The sequence below is a fragment of the Otolemur garnettii genome, unplaced genomic scaffold (genome assembly GCF_000181295.1).
Source record: "Otolemur garnettii isolate 467f Iridium unplaced genomic scaffold, OtoGar3 scaffold00001, whole genome shotgun sequence".
Lineage (NCBI taxonomy): Eukaryota > Metazoa > Chordata > Mammalia > Primates > Galagidae > Otolemur > Otolemur garnettii.
The window spans coordinates 54,119,700-54,139,173 of record NW_003852396.1 but is presented as its reverse complement, the minus strand read 5'-3'; the positions used below and the strand labels follow the sequence as shown (position 1 = coordinate 54,139,173).

Genomic DNA, 19,474 nt, shown 5'->3' with positions numbered 1-19,474 from the left:
CACCTCCTTAGTGACAGCATTTCTCCGTCACCCTCATGCTTCCCTAGGAACGTCAGCTCAGAGTGTGTCAAGGTCACTGGTGCAGTATGGAAGTGCATTGAACTTGCAGCTGTTTATTGAGATAAAACTATGAATGACGACTTCCTAGAATGCCTAAAATGTGCCAAACTTGATGGCAGCCCCTGTAATTCAATGCACAATCACAGATATCAGAATTATCTCAATGCCTCCTTCACTCAGTTTGAATGAATTTATTTTGATGGGATGACATTCTGGTTGTCACCATTTGAAGAACAAAATACAACAGCTATTGACTGAAGTGAGGGATTGGAGTTAAATGACGTAGGTCCAAATGTAAGTTCTGACACAAATCTAGGTAATTTGGATCACGACTTTTTAAATCTCAATTATTCACCAATGAAAAGGAGTAAAAGATTTCCCTATTTAATCAGGTAATTATGAGGATTAACAGAGGTAAATCATATAAAGTGATTGGTCTATGTCCAACACTTAATATTTACTTTGCAATATGTGAAGAAAATTTGGTTCACTTTAACTTGAATTGTTTCACTATTTCTCTTCAGAACCGCTAAGACATTAGCTTAGAACAAGTACTGCTGAAATACTTTGAAAATTAGAGATAATAAGATCAACATAAGTGTAAATTAAAAATCATGCCTTGAATTTCCAAACAGTAGCTTTTTAATGTCAAAGTTTAAGTAAAATATTATTTTTTGGAGAATACATTTTTAACGGTTATTAATTCTTGAAAAAAAGAGAAAACTACTGTTATAGTGACAAATAAGTTTCTTCCTGAAAATGCAATATTCAGATCTGTAATTTACTAAGTATTACATGTGAACCTTGGTAACCAGCATCTCAGCCTACTTTATGATTCAATGCATATTTAAAAGAAACTGTGATTCTCTAAACAGCAACAGAAGGGGAGGCTTTTTCGTCTGTTTAAGTTAAGTAATATTGCTAAATATTAATTTTACTATTTTGTGACTTTATGGGATTTTACCATTTCATTTTAAAAAGAAACATAAGAAAAAACTACAGGCCGGGTGGCTTTCAAACAGTATTTAAAGAGAATATTATTGAAATATATTTATTCTACTGTAATCATAATCAAATGATTTTACAAAGAGGATACATAGAAAAAATTGGGGTGTCTCCTTATAATTATTCCCTTAGAAATAAATTATTTAAAAATTACATAAATTATAGTTGTACAGGTGTATTTGTATATTTAAAAGTCTTATGAGCTCAATTTCATATTGCAAATTAGCTAGGTTTACTCTAGTTAAACACTTTTATGCAGCATTAATAACCTTATAGTATGCCCCATTTCCAAACAAATAAAATTCAATGGATATTGTCAATAGCATAAATTATAATGGTGCAAAACTATATCAAGTATAATTCCTTATTGTTACTAAATCACCTAATGGATTATTTTCAATTTATAATTCTTTCAAAGAGTTAATACTATAATTTCTTTTCCTGTTCCAATGACTTGATCAAATCAATATGATTTGCAAACACCTATGGGAATAACAAACACTCATAAGCCATTTTTCCAACACTGCATTCTGGTGTTTGAAATAGCCATCTTCAGAGGACAGAGCTAAGCTTATTCATGTTTGGCTTAAGCGTCAGGCCCTCAACACAAATTAGAACAATAATCTTACACTATGAAAGAAAATGTTCATTGAGAATGACATTTCTATCAGTAGGAATTTAATATGAAGTTTTTATATTTCCAAAATTTTGTGCCGCTTTATAATTTTAGTACCCTGTACTACATTTAAATTTAACATTGGGTTTATATAACTAATTCATATTAGGGAAAATGCCTGTACATGAGTATAGATTATGATTAAAATATATTATTATTTGACTTCTTTGAAAAATAAGTTCTGATTGAGGTACATTAGAATGATCAATGTGAGTATTCTCCACAAGGTTAGGTGTGGGATGGAAGATAATCATGTACCCTAAAATCTTCTATCTAAACTTTAGAGATTAAGGCAAGTTTACCAGATGACCAAGTAAACATATGTCAAATTAAGGTATTCTCTATTATATAATAACATGGCTTCCTTTTAAGTAGTATGTCAGTTAGGGCCTGTAATGTTTTGTCTACCCAGTGCTACACACACACACACACACACACACACACACACAGAGAAGTAAAAATTTCAAGAATTTTATAACTCAATAAAATAGGTTACTATAAATAAAGAAAAATAATATGTTATGTATAATGGTGATATCATCTGTGGATCTTTATCTGTTCTCAGGAATTTTCAGAAAAACTTCATCTGTGTCTTAAGATATAAAAGCAAGTGTGTACACAGGTGCTTGGAACACCTACTTTCACTTAAAGAATCTGCTTTTGACGCATTTTAGAAGCTAAAATAATTTCTTGTAGTCGAATGTCCTAATGTAATTGCCATATATGGAAATGAATTGGAAATCCCTAAACTGCTTCTTTTAAAAATTGGCAGTATAATATAGTTATGCTGAATTTGTAGACCATTAGGCGATGCTATTAACTGATTTGAAATACACGGGGTGGCCGTAAAGTTCATGTGCAATTTAAAACCGGACGCGGACCTTATACCCGCCCCATATATTACCAAAGTTTATTTATCTTTATTGTTCACTACTTTCAATAACGCTGACATATAGGCCATTTTCATAAAAATTGATTCAGCCTATTTTTACAGCCTCTTTTCTCACTTACAGAAGGGAATCAAGAAACGAACACTGGGTAAAATGTCCTGAGACATTGGAAGGAATGATTAATGATTAACAATATTCAATACACGGCATTTTTTTAAAAGATTTGCAGGGAACCATATACACTAAAAAGTAAAATAAAATCAACATTTATAATCATCTGTCTAAATCTATAGTGGCAACCCAATTTCTTCAAGAAAGAGAATCAAATGATTGGAGAAATCCACTCTATCTCCTTTGGTTGGCCACAAATTCTTTTCCCAATTACAGGACTATAATCATTTTTTCTTACCTGGAGAAGCATAACATAGAGGCCCATGGACACAAATCCTAGGAAGACAGAATTGTGTGACCTTTTAAGGGCATATTCAGTTTCAACACTGAAAATTACTGTTTGGCCACAGTTGTTACCTAAATCAAAGCTTACCAGATCTAGCTTTATAAATCTTTAAATAGATTTAAATAAAGGGAGGAAAAACCCTTCATTTCTTCTGAGGGTTAAGGGTGATCTGAACAGGAACCAGCAGTTCGTTTTTTATTCCGAGAGAAGGCAGGATGATTCCCAGCGGGGACTTCGGCAAGTTCTGCAGTGCAGACATGCTGCTTAGGTAGAAAAGTCTATATAAATTGTCTCCACCATCTTCTAAACAGTTTCTAAAATGATCCTTGACATCAGATTTTTCTGCCCACTCAATCTCTTTTCTCATTAAAGAAGAAAATCAAGAAAAATGTACGGGGTAAAAATCACTGGGAAAATTCCCTTCATACTACTTGTTGGAAAACATATTCAAGGTCAGGTACAGCGGCTCACACCTGTAATCCCTGCACTTTGGGAGGCCAAGGCAGGTGGCTTGCTTGAGTTTGAGACCAGCCTAAACAAGAACGAGACCCATCTCTAAAAATAGCTGGGCACTGTGGCATGTCCCTACAGTCCCAGCTACTCAGGAAGCTGAGGCAAGAGAATCACATGAGCCCAAGAGTTTAAAGTTTCTGTGAACTATGACATCACAGCACTCTACAGAGGGTGACAAAGTGAAACTCTGTCTCAAAAGAAAGAAAAGAAAACATTAAATTTGGCCTAAAGAATTTACTGGCAAAGTTGAATTGCATGTACCACGATTGTAATGGTACTCAGGCAGCTTGTGTACCCCCAGGTGACTACCACCAGCATGGCAACTGTTTTTTGGGGAATATCTCAATAGATCTCGTAAGAATTTGTTTTTCAATTAATAATTTAGAAAGTTTTGCTTTCTATAAAAGAGAACAGAGACAATGCTTTTTTCCATAAAGAATGAATTAAGATGGGAAAGCATTCTGAGAAAGTCAATACATGTCTGTGCTTGAAAATCTCACCCCCTGCTTTCTTAGGAAAAGGCTGAAAATGGTATCCACACAGCTGTTTAGCATAAGGAAGGTTCCCACCTCAGGGCAGCTGAACGTGGTCGCTCTAAAGAGAATTGTACAGAGAAGCACATACTGGTCAAGTCAGAGGCAGTAAGATTGAAGTTATAGGCTTCTTCTCATTGAGGGCAGACTTTGATGGTACCAGAAATTGGATCTGGTCTCATGAGAATCTTCTTTGCCATACCTGTCTACTTTCATTTTAACTCCTGATAAAGATGTCTTAATGTGGATGTGGCTAGGATGCAGGAGCTAGAATGCTGTGCTCTCCAGAAACAAGCCAGCAAATACGGTGTGTATTTCAGATTAAGCTGGATGGCAAGTTCAGTGGAAGGTAATTTATCACCACTAAAAGACATCAGTCCTAGTTAGCGGGAACCTGGGCTGATCAACCATTCAAGCCAGGCCTCTTTGCCTACTTGCCCTGGCAATCAATGGAGGCGTGTTTGCTGTCTATGGTGAATGTGTCCCATTTTGTAAGCTTTCTTACTCTGTAAGCCTGCTTTTCTCTTCCTCAATAAACTTTGTTTCATGTTTACAAAAAGAAAAAAAATATGATTCAAACTAAAGCTCAATAATCTCCCCTTTGGCCTAGGTATTGCTGCCATATTTCATTTTGAATAGAAATGCCAATAGGGAAATGCTTGCATTTCCATAGACTCTGATTTCTTCAGGCCATTCCTAAGATTCTTGTCTGAGCTACTAAGAATACCAGTGGTGAGATTAGATGTTAACCAATTCCCTGGATAAACGCTATCCCCAGAGGTTATAATACCATGATTTGGGGGAAATTTAAGCAGAAATAACTGATCACCATGGTAGGACTGAGTTGGTATATCTGACAGATACTAAGTCCCAGTGATTGTTACACAAAAGTATGACCACTGTGTAAGGCTTTGTGTGTACTCACACTCACGTACACCTGGACCCATGTTTACTTTCTGCCGATTGACGAGGCTGGTCAATTTAGCCATATCAGTTAAGCCTGGAGTCCCCAACCCTGGGGCTGTGGACCATGTGGGTTCATGGCCTGTAGGAGCTGCAGGAAGTGAGTGGCAGTGGGGCGAGGAAGTGAAGCTTCACCTGCATTTACAGCCATTGCTCCCTTTCTCATCACTGGCATCACTGCCTGAGCTGTGTCCTGTCAGATCCCGCTCCTGCTCCACCTGCCGTGGAAAAATTTTCTTCTGTGAAACAGGTCCCTGGTGCCAAAAAGGTTGGGGATGGCTGATCAAGTAATGCTGTAGGTAACCACTTAGACCATCAAGGCAGAAAGAGAAGAGAAGAGAAGAAGAGAAGAAGAGAAAAGAGAAGAGAAGAGGAGAAGAGAAGAGAAGAGAAAAGAGAAGAGAAGAGAAGAGAAGAGAAGAGAAGAGAAGAGAAGAGAAGAGAAGAGAAGAGAAGAGAAAGGAAAAGAGGAAGGGAAAGCAGGGAGTGAGGGAAGGAAGGCAGGCAGGCAAATGGGCAAGTCGGTAGCCTCTTGCTAACAATTGGTGCGGTGTGCCTGAGGCTCCTCCCTTCCTTGGGATGTGCTGGTATTGGTGCTATAATTCCTGTCCCAAGGAGATTTTGATGGCAATTGCTAGAGCCAGCATAAATGTGAAAAAGAGAAAGTGCTTCTTTGTGGAGTAAGCATTATCACCCTCACAGGAAACAGTCCAGCTTCCTCTCCCATCTGTTTCTAGCACAAAGCATTATTAGGGTCAGTGAGGTATCCTATCTGATCTTGAATGTGCAAATGACTTGAAGACAATATTATTATTCTTATAGATGATAAAGTGTCAAAACTCTTTCAGGGCCTGCAATAATAAGAAACTATTACCTCATAGAGCAGAAGAGTGAGTCCTCCCCAAACACAGTCAGCAAATCCCGATTTAATATTCATAAAACAGGCAGAATTGAGTTTAACATGCAAATGATAAGAAAAATACCATATCAAATGATAATTTATTGAGTGAAAAAGTTTCCTATTCATTCCATTATACAATAAATTGTGCCAAGACTCATTTTGGAAGAATGTGCAGCATTCAGAAGTTGTATGTCATCATGCAGTCACTCAGCAGGGTTTTATCTCAGACGTGCGTGCACGGACTCAGACAGTTACAAACTATTTCAGCGAGGATCTAGTGTGATTTTCCATACATTGTACTGTGTAAGCTTTTCATCTCGGAACAACTTGTCAAGGCAGATGGCATGCACATACATATTAATTGTGTACATATCTGCTTGAGTAGACAAGTTAGAATATGAAAATATATAAGCAGCATTCATGTAATACAGAATTCCTGAGAATCGTGTGTGCTATAAATCTTTGAGAAATCATTTGTATTCATATAAAAACCATGATATAAAACATTTCTCCCAACTGAAGCAGAATGACCTAAAACTGACCTACTGCAAGGCCCTGCTAGGATTGTACAAGTCAACAATGATGAAGGCGTAGCTGGACTCTACTGCGTGGTTTCACAAGGGAAACATTTCAGGCAATGGTTGGTTTTTCTATTTTTCACCTCTGTTTCAAAAATGATGGAGAAGGCATCGTCTAAATTAATGTATTCCCATTGTTTAATGAAAACAAACTTCTCTTTTCATATTTTTCTCTCTAGCCAATCAACATGATTTTAAACCTTGATAGGGCTACATAAAAACTTTGAAGAATAATTATCAAGGACACAGCTGTCATCCTTCTTCGCAGTACTGTAAGACAAATGTCTCTGTCTTATGTTCCTAATTTGGCAAAGACGTTTGTTTTTGTCAGCCGTAGGCATGGAGAGTATTTATATTTTGGCATGTGTGTATACAGTTACCTTAGAAAAGAAAAGGAAATGCAGATGCTGGAAGAGTGGAGGAGTTTATAACCCCTTTGTGTGCTTAGTGGGATTCACTGCCATAAATCAGCAGAAAGACAAGCTCTCTGGAATCCGAATGTTAGAGTCTTACATAGCAAGGCCATGGAAAGGAAGAGTAGAGTTTGAAGCTCTTCCCCTTGCTAAGAATCAGAGGAAAAGTTAGGAAGTGAATATTTTTGACAAAAACAAACAATGACACAACTACTATCATCTATCAGCTTTTCCCTAGAGATCAAGGAGGAAAAGTCAACAGAACATTTTAAGTGTTCAAATTAAACAATAGTTTCTTAGTAAGAGAAACTATCATTGTCTTGTCAGAGAAACATTAGCACATATACATAGTAGATTTATTTCCATTGGGTTCAATTTGGTCTCTTAAAACTTGGAAACAACTGTGCTTAGTTTAGTTGGACAACAGGTAATTGGATGAATGATAATCATAATAATCATATGTGTGTGTATAGGTGCGTGTGGATATATGTGATCCCCACCCATTCTCTGGGGAGGCAAATTGGGATTTCCTTGTTTTGCAAGAAAAAGTGATTCAGTTCCCTATATCAACATTCTGTTCCACCCATGCCATCCCCACAGGATGTTACAGCTCCCCCGGACTTCCTTTGGTTGAATGCCCCATCATTCCCGCCTTATCAGTCTGTGAACAGTCATACAGGTACAGGGTTGACACTGAAACAGGAATTCACAACACAGCAAAATTATGCCCTGCACAATTAGTTTGACTTTAGAGAGTTTTCAGAAATAAACTAAACCAATCTATGAAAGCAATGATGGTAACAGAATACTCCTTTCAGTGATGAAAAAGAGAGTAAAACACAAAATAAATGAGTGTTTCTCTTTTTTTTACAAATAATATAGATTTATGTCCATGCATGATTTTCTTTAGCTCATGAGTGAGAATGCATATGGTTTAAAAAAGCATAAGTATTTCAGAGCATCTGGCTTCAGTTTTCCCGAATAAACATACGACAGTAGCATAGTGTGTGAGTGGTCTTGGAGCTGCATAAACTATAACTCGCGCTATACACTGTCAAGGTGCAAAAGTACAGGGGAAACCAACATATTTACAGAATTTCAAGTTGCTATTCTGTAAAACTTATAATAAATCAGTGAGGGAAACATTAAATATACTACAAAACAGCCTTCCACAGCAAAGTATGGATTAGTCGTGTTCTAAATGATATTTAAGAATCACCATTCATATTTTATAAGCATGTGGCTTGATTGGCATTTAGTACCAAAAAAAAAAAAAAAAGTTCAGTGCGACCGTCACTGTCAGTGATAAAACAGACTTGAATGCAGCCAATGCAATGGAATATTATTTTAGTGAATGGTATTCTTTGGGGAATATTAGATTTTTGGTTTGACTACTCAAGGTGATGTACGACTCTTCAACTGCATAGTCAGTGTAAAGCAGCATTGATTCCCTGGAGGCCCACTTCCATCACTTCAGCAAGAGACAAGGGTTATTCCTACCAACCTGTAAACTGAAGGGACCCGGGCTTCTGGCAGCAAAGGCAATAACTGATTTACATCACTTCTCATAGACATCTCAACTCAGTTTCCAAAGAAGATTAATATGTGAGTGAAGACCACATGATACTTGAAGTCATGCTTGGCCTGTGAACATTTACATGGAAATCTGCCTCTAGGAATTTTATCATCACCCATCCTGTTACACTGTGGCTGATGGAAGGCAGATGTCTCCAAACATAACAACTCCCTGAGACTGGGTCTGAGATTTAGATCCTGGCTTCCTGCAAATGTCAATCTAACCCCTTCATAAGGCTGGATATTCCAAATCCCAGAGGTGGCTGTGATACATTTCCAAATAGCGTATTATATATATGGTTTGCCAAGTATGCCTTCCTCCCAGATCCTGCCTAGAATTCAAAGTTGCCATCATTTCTTCCCACTAATGGTGCCACCTCTGCTGGGTAACAGGCATCAACTAAGGCCACTCATGGTGAACAGGCTGACCACTTTTCCTCCGCTGTTGTTGCAAATGTTCCAGCTCGGCCTCATACATCATCTCTTGGACTAAGTACTTCTCCCGTCGTATTCGGTCATAGAGACCCTTTGGTACATCTGGAATCAGGTATGCGATGAATGACTTAATCCCAAAAACAAGGTGCTGAAAATTTAAGAGTGAAAATTACAATTTTCTGAAATGTTAATTATAAAACAGTAAAAGCAGGAGCAATGTTGCCTTTGGTTTAAATCAAGCCTCAGAACTCAGTATATACATTAATAAAATTATGCTGGTGATACCACTGGTGTCTTCTATCACATGTCAGGATGAAACAAAGAATTATTTTCTCTTTTTCCTTCCACTTGTTGATACTACTTTATACACACGGAATGAATCCTGTGTTCGTGTCTATGAAAATCTGACATATTACACAATATTATTATGACATGTATTGTTACATATAGATGGGAAAGATCATACCGGACAAACCATGTAGAATACAGTCTACCTGTTACAGTGGGATTAGACTCAACCTCTTGCACACACAGTTTTCAACATATCTACTCCTATTAAGTTCATGTATCATGATAAATGCTTGACTTATTTTATCTCTGTCACATAATTATTTTATGATGAAAACATGTTGCTTATATTTTAAAAAATAAGCTGACAAAAGTACTATTTTGAAAATAATCAGAAATAAAACTCAGAAGGCATTATGACTATAGTTAAATGAAAAAATAAACTGACAAAAGTCTTATATTGAAAATAATCAGAAATAAAACTCAGAAGGCAATATGATTATAGTTAAAAGTCTAGATGTTGAATAAAACTGTTGGCGTTTGAATCCTACTATTAAACTCATGAGTGTGAAGTGTTAGGCAAATCACCTATATCCTGGGTCTTATCCCTAAAATGAATAATAGGATATGTTAAAGGTTGATGTGAGAATTAAACAAAGAAATAGATGTAAAAGGCTTAAAAGCATGCTTGCCATAGTGTAAGCACTGCTTAAATATTACCTTTTATGATAATAAATGAATCTTTTATTTCTCCTGTGCAGAAAGGTAGATCTTAATATTTTTTAGAAAGAAACAAGTATTACTCTGATAAATCTAGAGTTGGCATGATCTGTGAAAAAGAACACATTTACCTAAAGGACTTTTAGTAGACAATAGTCTATGTGGAAAAGAAAAATTCTGGGCACTTTGAGCTGAGCTTGCTATATGTGTCCCAAGAGATTGAAGTGTATAGTAAGTATATCACAGTAAGGATTTTCTCATATAGTTTGGTCACACAATACCATTGAAGTTATTTTGAAAAGAATGCTTATAATAATACTAGATATATTTTTATAAACAAATATGAAAATAAACATGGGGAAGAATTGACATTGAAGAGAAGAGAGTGGGTGGGTAATGAAGTTAGCAATGGGGAATGAAGAAGAAAAAATACAGAGGGAATAATTTAGACCCACGATGACGGGTTACTCTAAATTCAAGAATTTTATTAACTTTGCTCATTTGAATTCCAAAAGAAGATGAGGGGAAGCAAACAGCATATATTTTTAAAAATCAAAAAGACTTTTTTTGAACCATTGAAATTTGTCTTAAACTCTCATGCTATTTTATTTATTTATTTTTATTAAACCATAACCGTGTACATTAATGCATTTATGGGGTACAATGTGCTGATTTTATATACAATTTGGAATGCTTACATCAAACTAGTTAACATAACCTCCACCTCACTTACTATTTGTTCTGTTGAGACACTTAACTGTGCACAATGCAAGGGTATAATGTTAAACTCTCATGCTGGAAAGTCTCACTTCCTCAGGACATATTTTTATAGGCTCAAAGAGTCATTAAGTAATAGAATGTCAGTCCTCAATAAGACTTTTAGGGGAAGCATTTTATTTTAAAGATAAAGGACATTACTCTACAAAATTTAAACTACTTTTTAGAGATCAACTAAGAAATCTATTTGCCTTTAAAAAGACTTTTTAAAGAAAGGGATGGCTATATTTTTCTCATTATAATTTTGAATAAGAAATACATGCATTTAAAGTTTTTCATCTACCCTAGTGGGACCTTAGAGAGTAAATATTCAATAATTCTGGTGTTAAATTCTTCACTGTATCAAACTGACCATATGCTAAATAAGGCAAAAACAATATGGCTTCCCCAGAGTTCTATAAATAATCATAACAGGATTATAATCTAATATTATTGCCTAACTCCAACAGTCAGAATGTATGCATTTGTTAATAAAAGGGTTTTAGCCATTATGTATTGGATCATCCAATGTCCCTTATACAAATATCTATGCGAACAATTATAATTAGAGTTGATGCTTCAGAAAATTAGTTTTTTCATCCTCATGAATAGATTTTCATCCTGGTAATAGATTATTTTATCAGGTGATGAAAAACCATTCTTTTCTTAAAAAACCAAACCATACGTGGGACACAATTACAAGAGGGACTTTACCTAACAACTGCGATCAGTGTAACTTAATTTTTTAGACCCTTAATGAATCCCTTTTTTATACCCTCAATGAATCCCAAACAATTAAAAAAAAAGAAGTATGTATGACCACATTCAGTCATTTGGTGAATTCATTAAATAGGAGAGTTTGGCTAATTAATAGCATTACATCAAAAATAATTTAAAAATAATTACATCCAAAAAAATTTTAAAATAAATAAAAATAAAAAGCCAAATGAAATGAAACCAAAAGAAATGAACCAAACAACGACAACAAAAATTTGGCTACTACATACAAGTTAATTATTGTTCAGTAGGGCTTTTTTTAAGCCTTTATTTACTGGTATAAATACCCACTAACATGCACTCTTGACATTATTCAACTCGTGCTTTTTGTACTTCCTACAACGGATTCATCATATCCGAGCTTTCTCTGGGACCTACTTAAGTCCTCTTTTGGAAGTCAGTAAGGAACTTCAAAGAGGCAACTGATACATTGGCTGGGAAAGGATAGTTGCTAAGTCCCTGGGTAGCCTGGGAAGATTGGGGTGGGAGTGGGAGTGAACTTGGAGCATCCAAAAGGCAGAATGAAGTCTTCCAATGTCTTATGGACTTTTAAGAGGAAAAGGCCTGCTACCTACAGACATTTTCTTTTCAGTTTGGCACTAACCTCAAACACGATAATGAAGGCCAACCGAGCAGCGAGGATGTGCCAGTACTGTAAAGTAAACTCATAGGGTTTGGAACTCCAAGGAGGTCCTCTGTAGTCTCGGTACCTGAAATCCCCCCAAACAAAGAAAGAATGGTGAAAGGCCCTCAATACTTTTGCTTTGCTAAAATGCCAACTGAGAGTTTAAATGGGATTATTCACACGTAGAAGGAAGGGATGGAGAGGTGAAAGCCAGCTGAAAAGTTACTATAAGTAAGTACCTGCAATAACCAGATTTTCCCATTCCCAGCTCACTCAGGTTAAAGAAGGAGAGGCTATTGTTGACATATCCTGTTAAGCAACTGGAAGAAAAAGAAAAAATATCATGAGATTCAGTAATTCATAAATTTCTAGTCTACATTCTTCATTATAAATGACAAAGTTTTCATAAATGCCAGTATTCCTTCCATTCTACTTAGGAACTTAACAACTCATCACTCTTATTCTACTCCCTAACTCTCTCCCATCTGGAATTGGACTTTAATGAGACAGACTCTTGCCCCGTCTTTTTCTCTCGATAGTTCCTATTTTGCTCTTTCAGACAGTTTACAATTTCTTAAGTGGTTACCATGCCCTAGACATTCTGCTAATCGCTTCCTAGGCATTAAAACTCTGTAAAAAGTGTTTCAGGAATATACATTCATAATAAATGCCACTCAACAAAGAAAAAATCTGGTAAAATCTGATAAGGAATCCCACATAAAAACATATATAGAGAGCTAATATCCTATTTAACAGTGAGATGCTAACCACCCTGAACTCATTCCCTTGAGGTCAGGAAAAAGACAGACATTTCCTTTATCATTCTATTAGACATAATTTATACAAGTAGAAGAAAAAGATATAATGTAATTCAGATATAGAAAGAATACATAAGTCTGTCATTCATGTCAGTTATGGACTGTACATACTGATTGTGTATATGGAAAACAGAAAATGAAATTTAAAGAAATATTATTTATGGTGGTCCTACAAATACCAAATACCTAGGCATAAATCTGAAAAAGGTGCATTGGACCTCTACATTGGAGTTTGCAAAAAACAAAACAAAACAAAACATTTCTCAGATAATTCAATGAAGACCTAATTCAGTGGAATCAGATAGTATGTTCAAGGATTATGAAAATGTCGGTTCTCCCAGATCTTGTAAAATGGTAACTGATAAACTGAATCCAAACCTCATCTGCAAATGAAAAATATCTACACCATCAAAGGCAATGCTCAAGAAGAAAATGTTTGGAAGATCAGAGCTCTTAATTTTGTCTTAACATAAAGTACAGTAATTCAGTCACAGTGGTGTTCATGCAAGAAAAGGCAAACAGACCAATGGAAATGAGGGGAGAGTTCAAAAACGATCCACAAAAACACAACCACCTGATTTATGACAAAAATTCCACTGCAATCCTCTAGTGCAAGAGTTGTCTTTCCAAAAAATGGTGTTGGGGAAATTGGATATCCTTGAAGAAAATAGCATAAATCCTGTCTTTCATCATGACAGATTAACATAAGGAAGGGGATTGGGATTTGAGGGTTCACATTTCTAATAGGGTCCTTACAGCAGACCTTGTTAAGAACATACCACATGAGTAAAGATTAGGAGTTGAAGGGCAGTCACGAGGGCACCCCAAAAGTTAAGAAGTTGAGAGATGAGAATTAGCAAATATGACTGATTAGTTCAAACATTGCTCAGACCCCAATTGATGGGAGAACTGGGAACTGACATGTGGGTTTGACAATGTGAAAGTCACTGTGAAATTCTGGTTGGTTGTTGGGGCATAAATCTTACTGGACAGACTTTAAAGGTGAAGAGGTAAACTGCATAATATTCCATATGAAACTAATTTATAGCTTTCATATGAAAGCTATAGGCCAATTATAGCCCAAGAATATGGGGAAGAGGGAGAGTGAGGGGCGGGGAGGGGGGAGGAAGGGTGGAGGGAGGGTGATTGGCGGGATCACGTCTATAGTCCATCTTACAAGGGTACATGTGAATCTTTCTAAATGTAGAATATGAATGTCTTAACACAATAACTAAGAAAATGCCATGAAGGCTATGTTAACCCGTTTGGTGAAAATATTTCAAATTGTATATAAACCCAGCACACGGTACCCCATGACTGCATTAATGTACACAGCTATGGTTTAATAAAAAAGAAAAAAAGAGGTTAGGGGGAATTGGTGAACAGAAAAGTCTTCTCACCTGTGGTTGTTACAGATGAGAGCAAAGACATGGCGATGTGACTGGCGGGTGGTAGACCAGGGAGGACTGTACATACTGACTGAAAGACTAGGAGCATGTTCCCATGTCAATGTGGAAAAGACAACAGAGGCAACATCGGTAAGGTATAAGAGAAAGGGCGGAATTACTAGAATGATGTTCTTAGTTAGAAAGAGATTCAGGGCACGGTGGAGAGATTTTGCCTTCAGTAGGAACACCGTTCTATTCTAGGAACTGGGAGAAGGCAGACGGTACAGAACATATTCTGTAGGGAGGTAGATGTGAAAATGGACATCTGTGAAAGTTATTTTTTAATTGGTTCACTTTTCCTAGTTAAGGAGGAAGGAAGATTAGGTGAGAGTGGGAATAAGGAAAGAGGAGCTGAAGATCTGGGGAGCAAGGAGAAGGCCTGGCAAACTTCTCTGCAAAGTAGAACAGCAAATGGACCAGGGAAATAGAGTCTGTTCCTCAGGGCCATACAGGTACATGATAAAAGTTCAAAGTGAAACTAGTCAGGCTGATTGTTTTGCTTCATTCGCGAACTGCTTGGGTGCAGTGGAGAGTAGACAAAAAGAGTTCAGAGGAGCAGGGATGTGATTCTGCCAAGGCTGTATGACAAGTGATTGTAATGACTGGCTAATTGGTTTGGAAGATCACTAAGCATGGAAAAGATAACCTCAAAATAACTAGACAATAACAAGATGAGCTTAAAATAACTTTCAAATGCATTACAAATCAATGTAACATATTTTAAAGAAAAATCGTTATATTTTACAAAAGGAAACTGTAATGAAAATGACATTGTTTTATAGGTTTGCAAATTCCTTTAGTGTCAGTTTTAACAGAACACTGCTAGATTCTCATATCTGCTTCTATATTAAATTTGTTGAAATTTTTCTTTTTTTATGAAAATATGACCTCACCTAGATAAGCAGCTGTAAAAGGACTATTTTAATAGCTTTTCAGATAACCGTGGATATTTTTCATTGACATTCCACCAAAATTCTGTATGTGATATTTCTTAAAGTTTAGCTCCAATGGAAAATCTTAAACCATATAGATGAAAATTTTATGTTGTTATATTAAAACCTAAAAGTATAGCTCATATTTTAAATTCATCTTTTATTCATGCATCATTTTGTGACGTCAAAGATGGGTCATTTGGAAAACATTTGCTCCTAGACTTATGCATATCTTCCAAATGTTGATATAGCTTTACTACAGACCCCACAATTATTGATATCACCATTTATTTTTCTCAGAAAAAAATAATTCTCTAAGTACTGGGAAGCTTCCAAGCTCACAGTGGTAGATAAAAGTTATTTAAAATTCTAATTTTCACTTCAAAGCTTGAACTGTATCAGTGGTAAGAAATACTATTAACTGTTCCCTTTAAATGACAGTTAGTAGTTTTATGCATTCTTTAAAAGAGTGTCTGCTGTATCCCCAATAATTACAGTTTCAGACTTTCATGCTGGAAAAAAGTTTACTTAGTTTGCTATTCCAGTAATCACACAAGCGCTTTCCTTGAGACACACTTTGGTCTGGAGCAGAAGTGCTTTTTTCATACTTCCCATTTTATCACAAAGAATACTTAGCAAAGTCATTTACTAAAAAATGGAGATTTTATTAAAATAATGGTTATTTATGGTTCAATGGGGGGCACACTGAATTTCTTAATACTCTTTAATTATTGTTCATGAGTACGGTAGGCATTACTAATAGTGTTTGGTGCCCCTACTTGGACTCATGCAAATCCACCAGGTAGTTTTATTCACTATTCTTTTTGCACCATTGGTGAAAATGTAAATATGTGAGAAAGGCAAATAATGCTCTCGTATCATTATAAAACTATCCTAACCTCATGGACCCTGAGGAATATGTGCAGGTCCATTGCCCTAGGACAAATAGTTCCTAGGGCCTGGATTCAAGTACGCTTCCATCTCATTTTAAACCTTGATATCTTAATTACAGGGCTACGCTCCCTAAACTCTCCTCCTTGTTCATACTAGACCATGTAGTTTGTCACTTCAACTACTCTTTTGCAAATACCATTGTTTTCACTGCCATCTTGTCCCTCTTGCATCTTGCCCTGAAAATTTCCAATCTGAATGAATATATTCCAATTTAGCTACTAAGCACAGCTGGCAAGACATTAATCAACAGGGGAACGTGTGGTGTCAAGGTCTCATAAGCCTTCTACATCTTTGCTTGAAATTAGTCTACATCGCTAGATCTTGAGTACAGAGAAGGGGTCAGGTGCTACATATCGTGAAGGGCAGTTCCTGAAATGTAAAGGGTAATAGATGCCCCTCCAACCTCATTTTATTTGCCACTAGGTGGCAGTAAAGATACTAGCAAATAATGTTTCTTATGACAGGACTGCCAAACAAGCCTAGGTACTTGGCCAAATCTGCTTCTCAGTCTCCTGTCACTGAGGCAGAGACATAAACTTAAGCTCCAGGCAAACTCTGACAAGTAACTATTAATAAACTTAAAATTCTGTTCACTGTATGGAATACCTCATAAGGCTTCTATTAGGGTCAAATTATGCATGGAAAAAATACGTACAATATAAGTTTAAAGGGACGTTTAAAAAGCTAATAATGGTCAGATAGACAGGAATGTTTTATGCATAGGAGAACCTCTGTAAGTTGACCACCCAAGGGACTGTAACACACTGGTCAACATAAGGAACTAGGCCTGCTGTACATTGACTACATGTGGTGTATGTCTGGTCTATGAAAATTAAGTCAAGTTAAGGAGGTGGTCAGTGTAGGGAGGTGGTCAACTATGGAGGTTCTACTGTATATTATACCCTTAAGGAGTTTAATAGCTTTTAACGGATTCTAAGCTGGATTATTATGAATTAAGAAAAGAGAGAACTTTCGCTTTTTCACCATTAATACTAAGAACCATCTTATATCGTATTTTACAGTGCATAAGGTGTTCTCTCAGACACTACTCTTTTTTTTAAAAAAAACCGAGTAGGTCTAGATTGATGATGTGCCTGTCAGAGAAAGGCAGCTAGAACTCAAACCTAAGTGTCTGACTTTAGGGTAAAATCTCTTGATAAGACGCCAAAATATAAAATAAAATAATACCCATGTTTTTATTTCCTCTCTTGGAAGAACTGAGATATGTGTATTCAGAAAGGCATTTCAGTATGCTGAGAAAACATCCATTCATAACTATTAACTGTATCCTAAACTGGGGCTCGTCCTGTCTGGCACAGGTCCTGCATCTGGCTCAGCCACACCCCACAGCTGTTCCAGAAGGAAAGGGCAGAAGCAGCTTCTCCCATCACGACCCTCACACCTAACATTCACCTCTTCACCTCTTCAGTGCTGTTTCCCGAATCTAATCCCCTCCTGTGCTCTATCCCAATATGTTTTTTCAATAGGGAAGACATAAAAAAAACCCTGTGTCATCTCAAGTGGTGTTCTAAACTGAGTGATTCCTACCTCGCTTCCCCGGGGACCATCTGACAGAGCATGGAGATATTTTTAGTTGGTATAACTTGGGAAATAGGGAGGCTGCTACTGTTATCCACTAGGTAGAGGCCAAGGGAGCTGCTAAACATCCTACAATGCACAACACAGCCCCTTTTCCTTCCTTAAACAATAGAATTATCTAATGTAAAATGTCAACAGTGCAGAGGTTTAAGAACACTGCTCTGTAGGGTGGATTTAAATTTTGACAGAAAATGCATGGGAGACAGGTCCAAGAAAACTTTTTATGCCTCCTTAACAACACCCTTCGCTATAAATTCCTTTTGAAATCTCCACTTGTATGGCTTACAGTTGCTTCTTCTTATTTATCTCCCCACAAACCACCTTTGTGCCCTTCAGCAATTTGATCAACCAGTCCACCACTGATACAGTAAGAAGGTTGCATTGCGGCATTTCTAAGATTGCTTCTAGTTCTAGCATTTGACTTCTAAATACGTTATCCTGCTTTAACATTTTGATAGCAGTGATGCATTTCCAGGTTAAAAAAAAAAAGAGAGACTAAAATTATTTGCTGTAAAAAATACCATTTTTTAAACTGTGCTTGATTTCATCTAATAAACACATTACCAACTGCAATGCTTGGAAACAATAATGCACACAAAACAAAACTTCCCATTTTATATAAGAAACATAAAATATATTTAGGAAAACATATACATTTCAACCTTACTTTTCATTCTGTTTCACGTGGTTTGCACAGGGCCCATATTTGTATTCATAAACAAAACGTGGGATGTAATCAGATGTTATAGCAATTACAAATGCATTGGTGATCACAGCCAATATACCAATTCCTTCAAGAATTCCGAGCCAGATACCTAAATAGGAGAAAGATTAAAGGCAGTGAATACAAATGAAAATTGTGAAAATGCTCCATTCAGTCTTTTCTGGAAGGAATTTTTACTTATGTGGGGTCCACAGAGCTAATGAATTGCAATTAGGACGTGGCTCATGTCTGTAACAGTGAGGCATGGTATAGGTGGGCGGGATGTTTCCAAGCCTAATATACAGAACTTGCTATGGCAATAAAACTCTATACATAAAAATACTTCAGGTTCTACATGGTGGCGTATACCCTGAAAGATCTACATTTTCAAGTATCTACAAAACACAAGAAAAGTAAAACTACTTTGGTGTACTTGCAACTTACTAGTCGACATTTTCTACTTTTGAGGAGGTCATCTGGCATCATATGACCACAGAAAAAAGCTTTAAGAATATACAGTGTAAGGAATCAATATATTATTGATCATAGCCAAAACTGGTGTTAAAAATAGAATTAAATTTATCTGTAAGAATATTGATGAGGAAAAAAAAAGTCCTGGAAAAAAAACATTAAAAATGCGACAGGTGATTGAATAACAGGGCAACTTTCTTTCTTCTCCCTTATTTCCTAAACTCTTTATAATTTGGCTATACTGAAGTATATTTAAAATTTTTTTTTAAAGGGATGTAAAAGGTTGGCTCAGCGCCTGTGGCTCAAGTGGCTAAGGTGCCAGCCACATACACCTAAGGTGGTGGGTTCAAATCTAGCCCGGACCCGCCAAACAACAATGACGGC

At 36.4% G+C, this 19,474-nt stretch overlaps 1 protein-coding gene across 1 annotated transcript in view; it reads right to left on the bottom strand.

Annotated features, from left to right (window-relative positions):
• Positions 1–8,947: 8,947 nt before the first annotated feature.
• Positions 8,948–19,474, bottom strand: part of ANO3 (anoctamin 3) — a 413,466-nt gene continuing 402,939 nt past the window's right edge. Inside the window, 4 exon segments of the mRNA XM_003781189.2 lie at positions 8,948–9,147; positions 12,145–12,250; positions 12,405–12,485; positions 18,584–18,731. Of these exon segments, the coding sequence (XP_003781237.2) occupies positions 8,965–9,147; positions 12,145–12,250; positions 12,405–12,485; positions 18,584–18,731 (518 nt within the window). The 3' untranslated portion in view covers positions 8,948–8,964.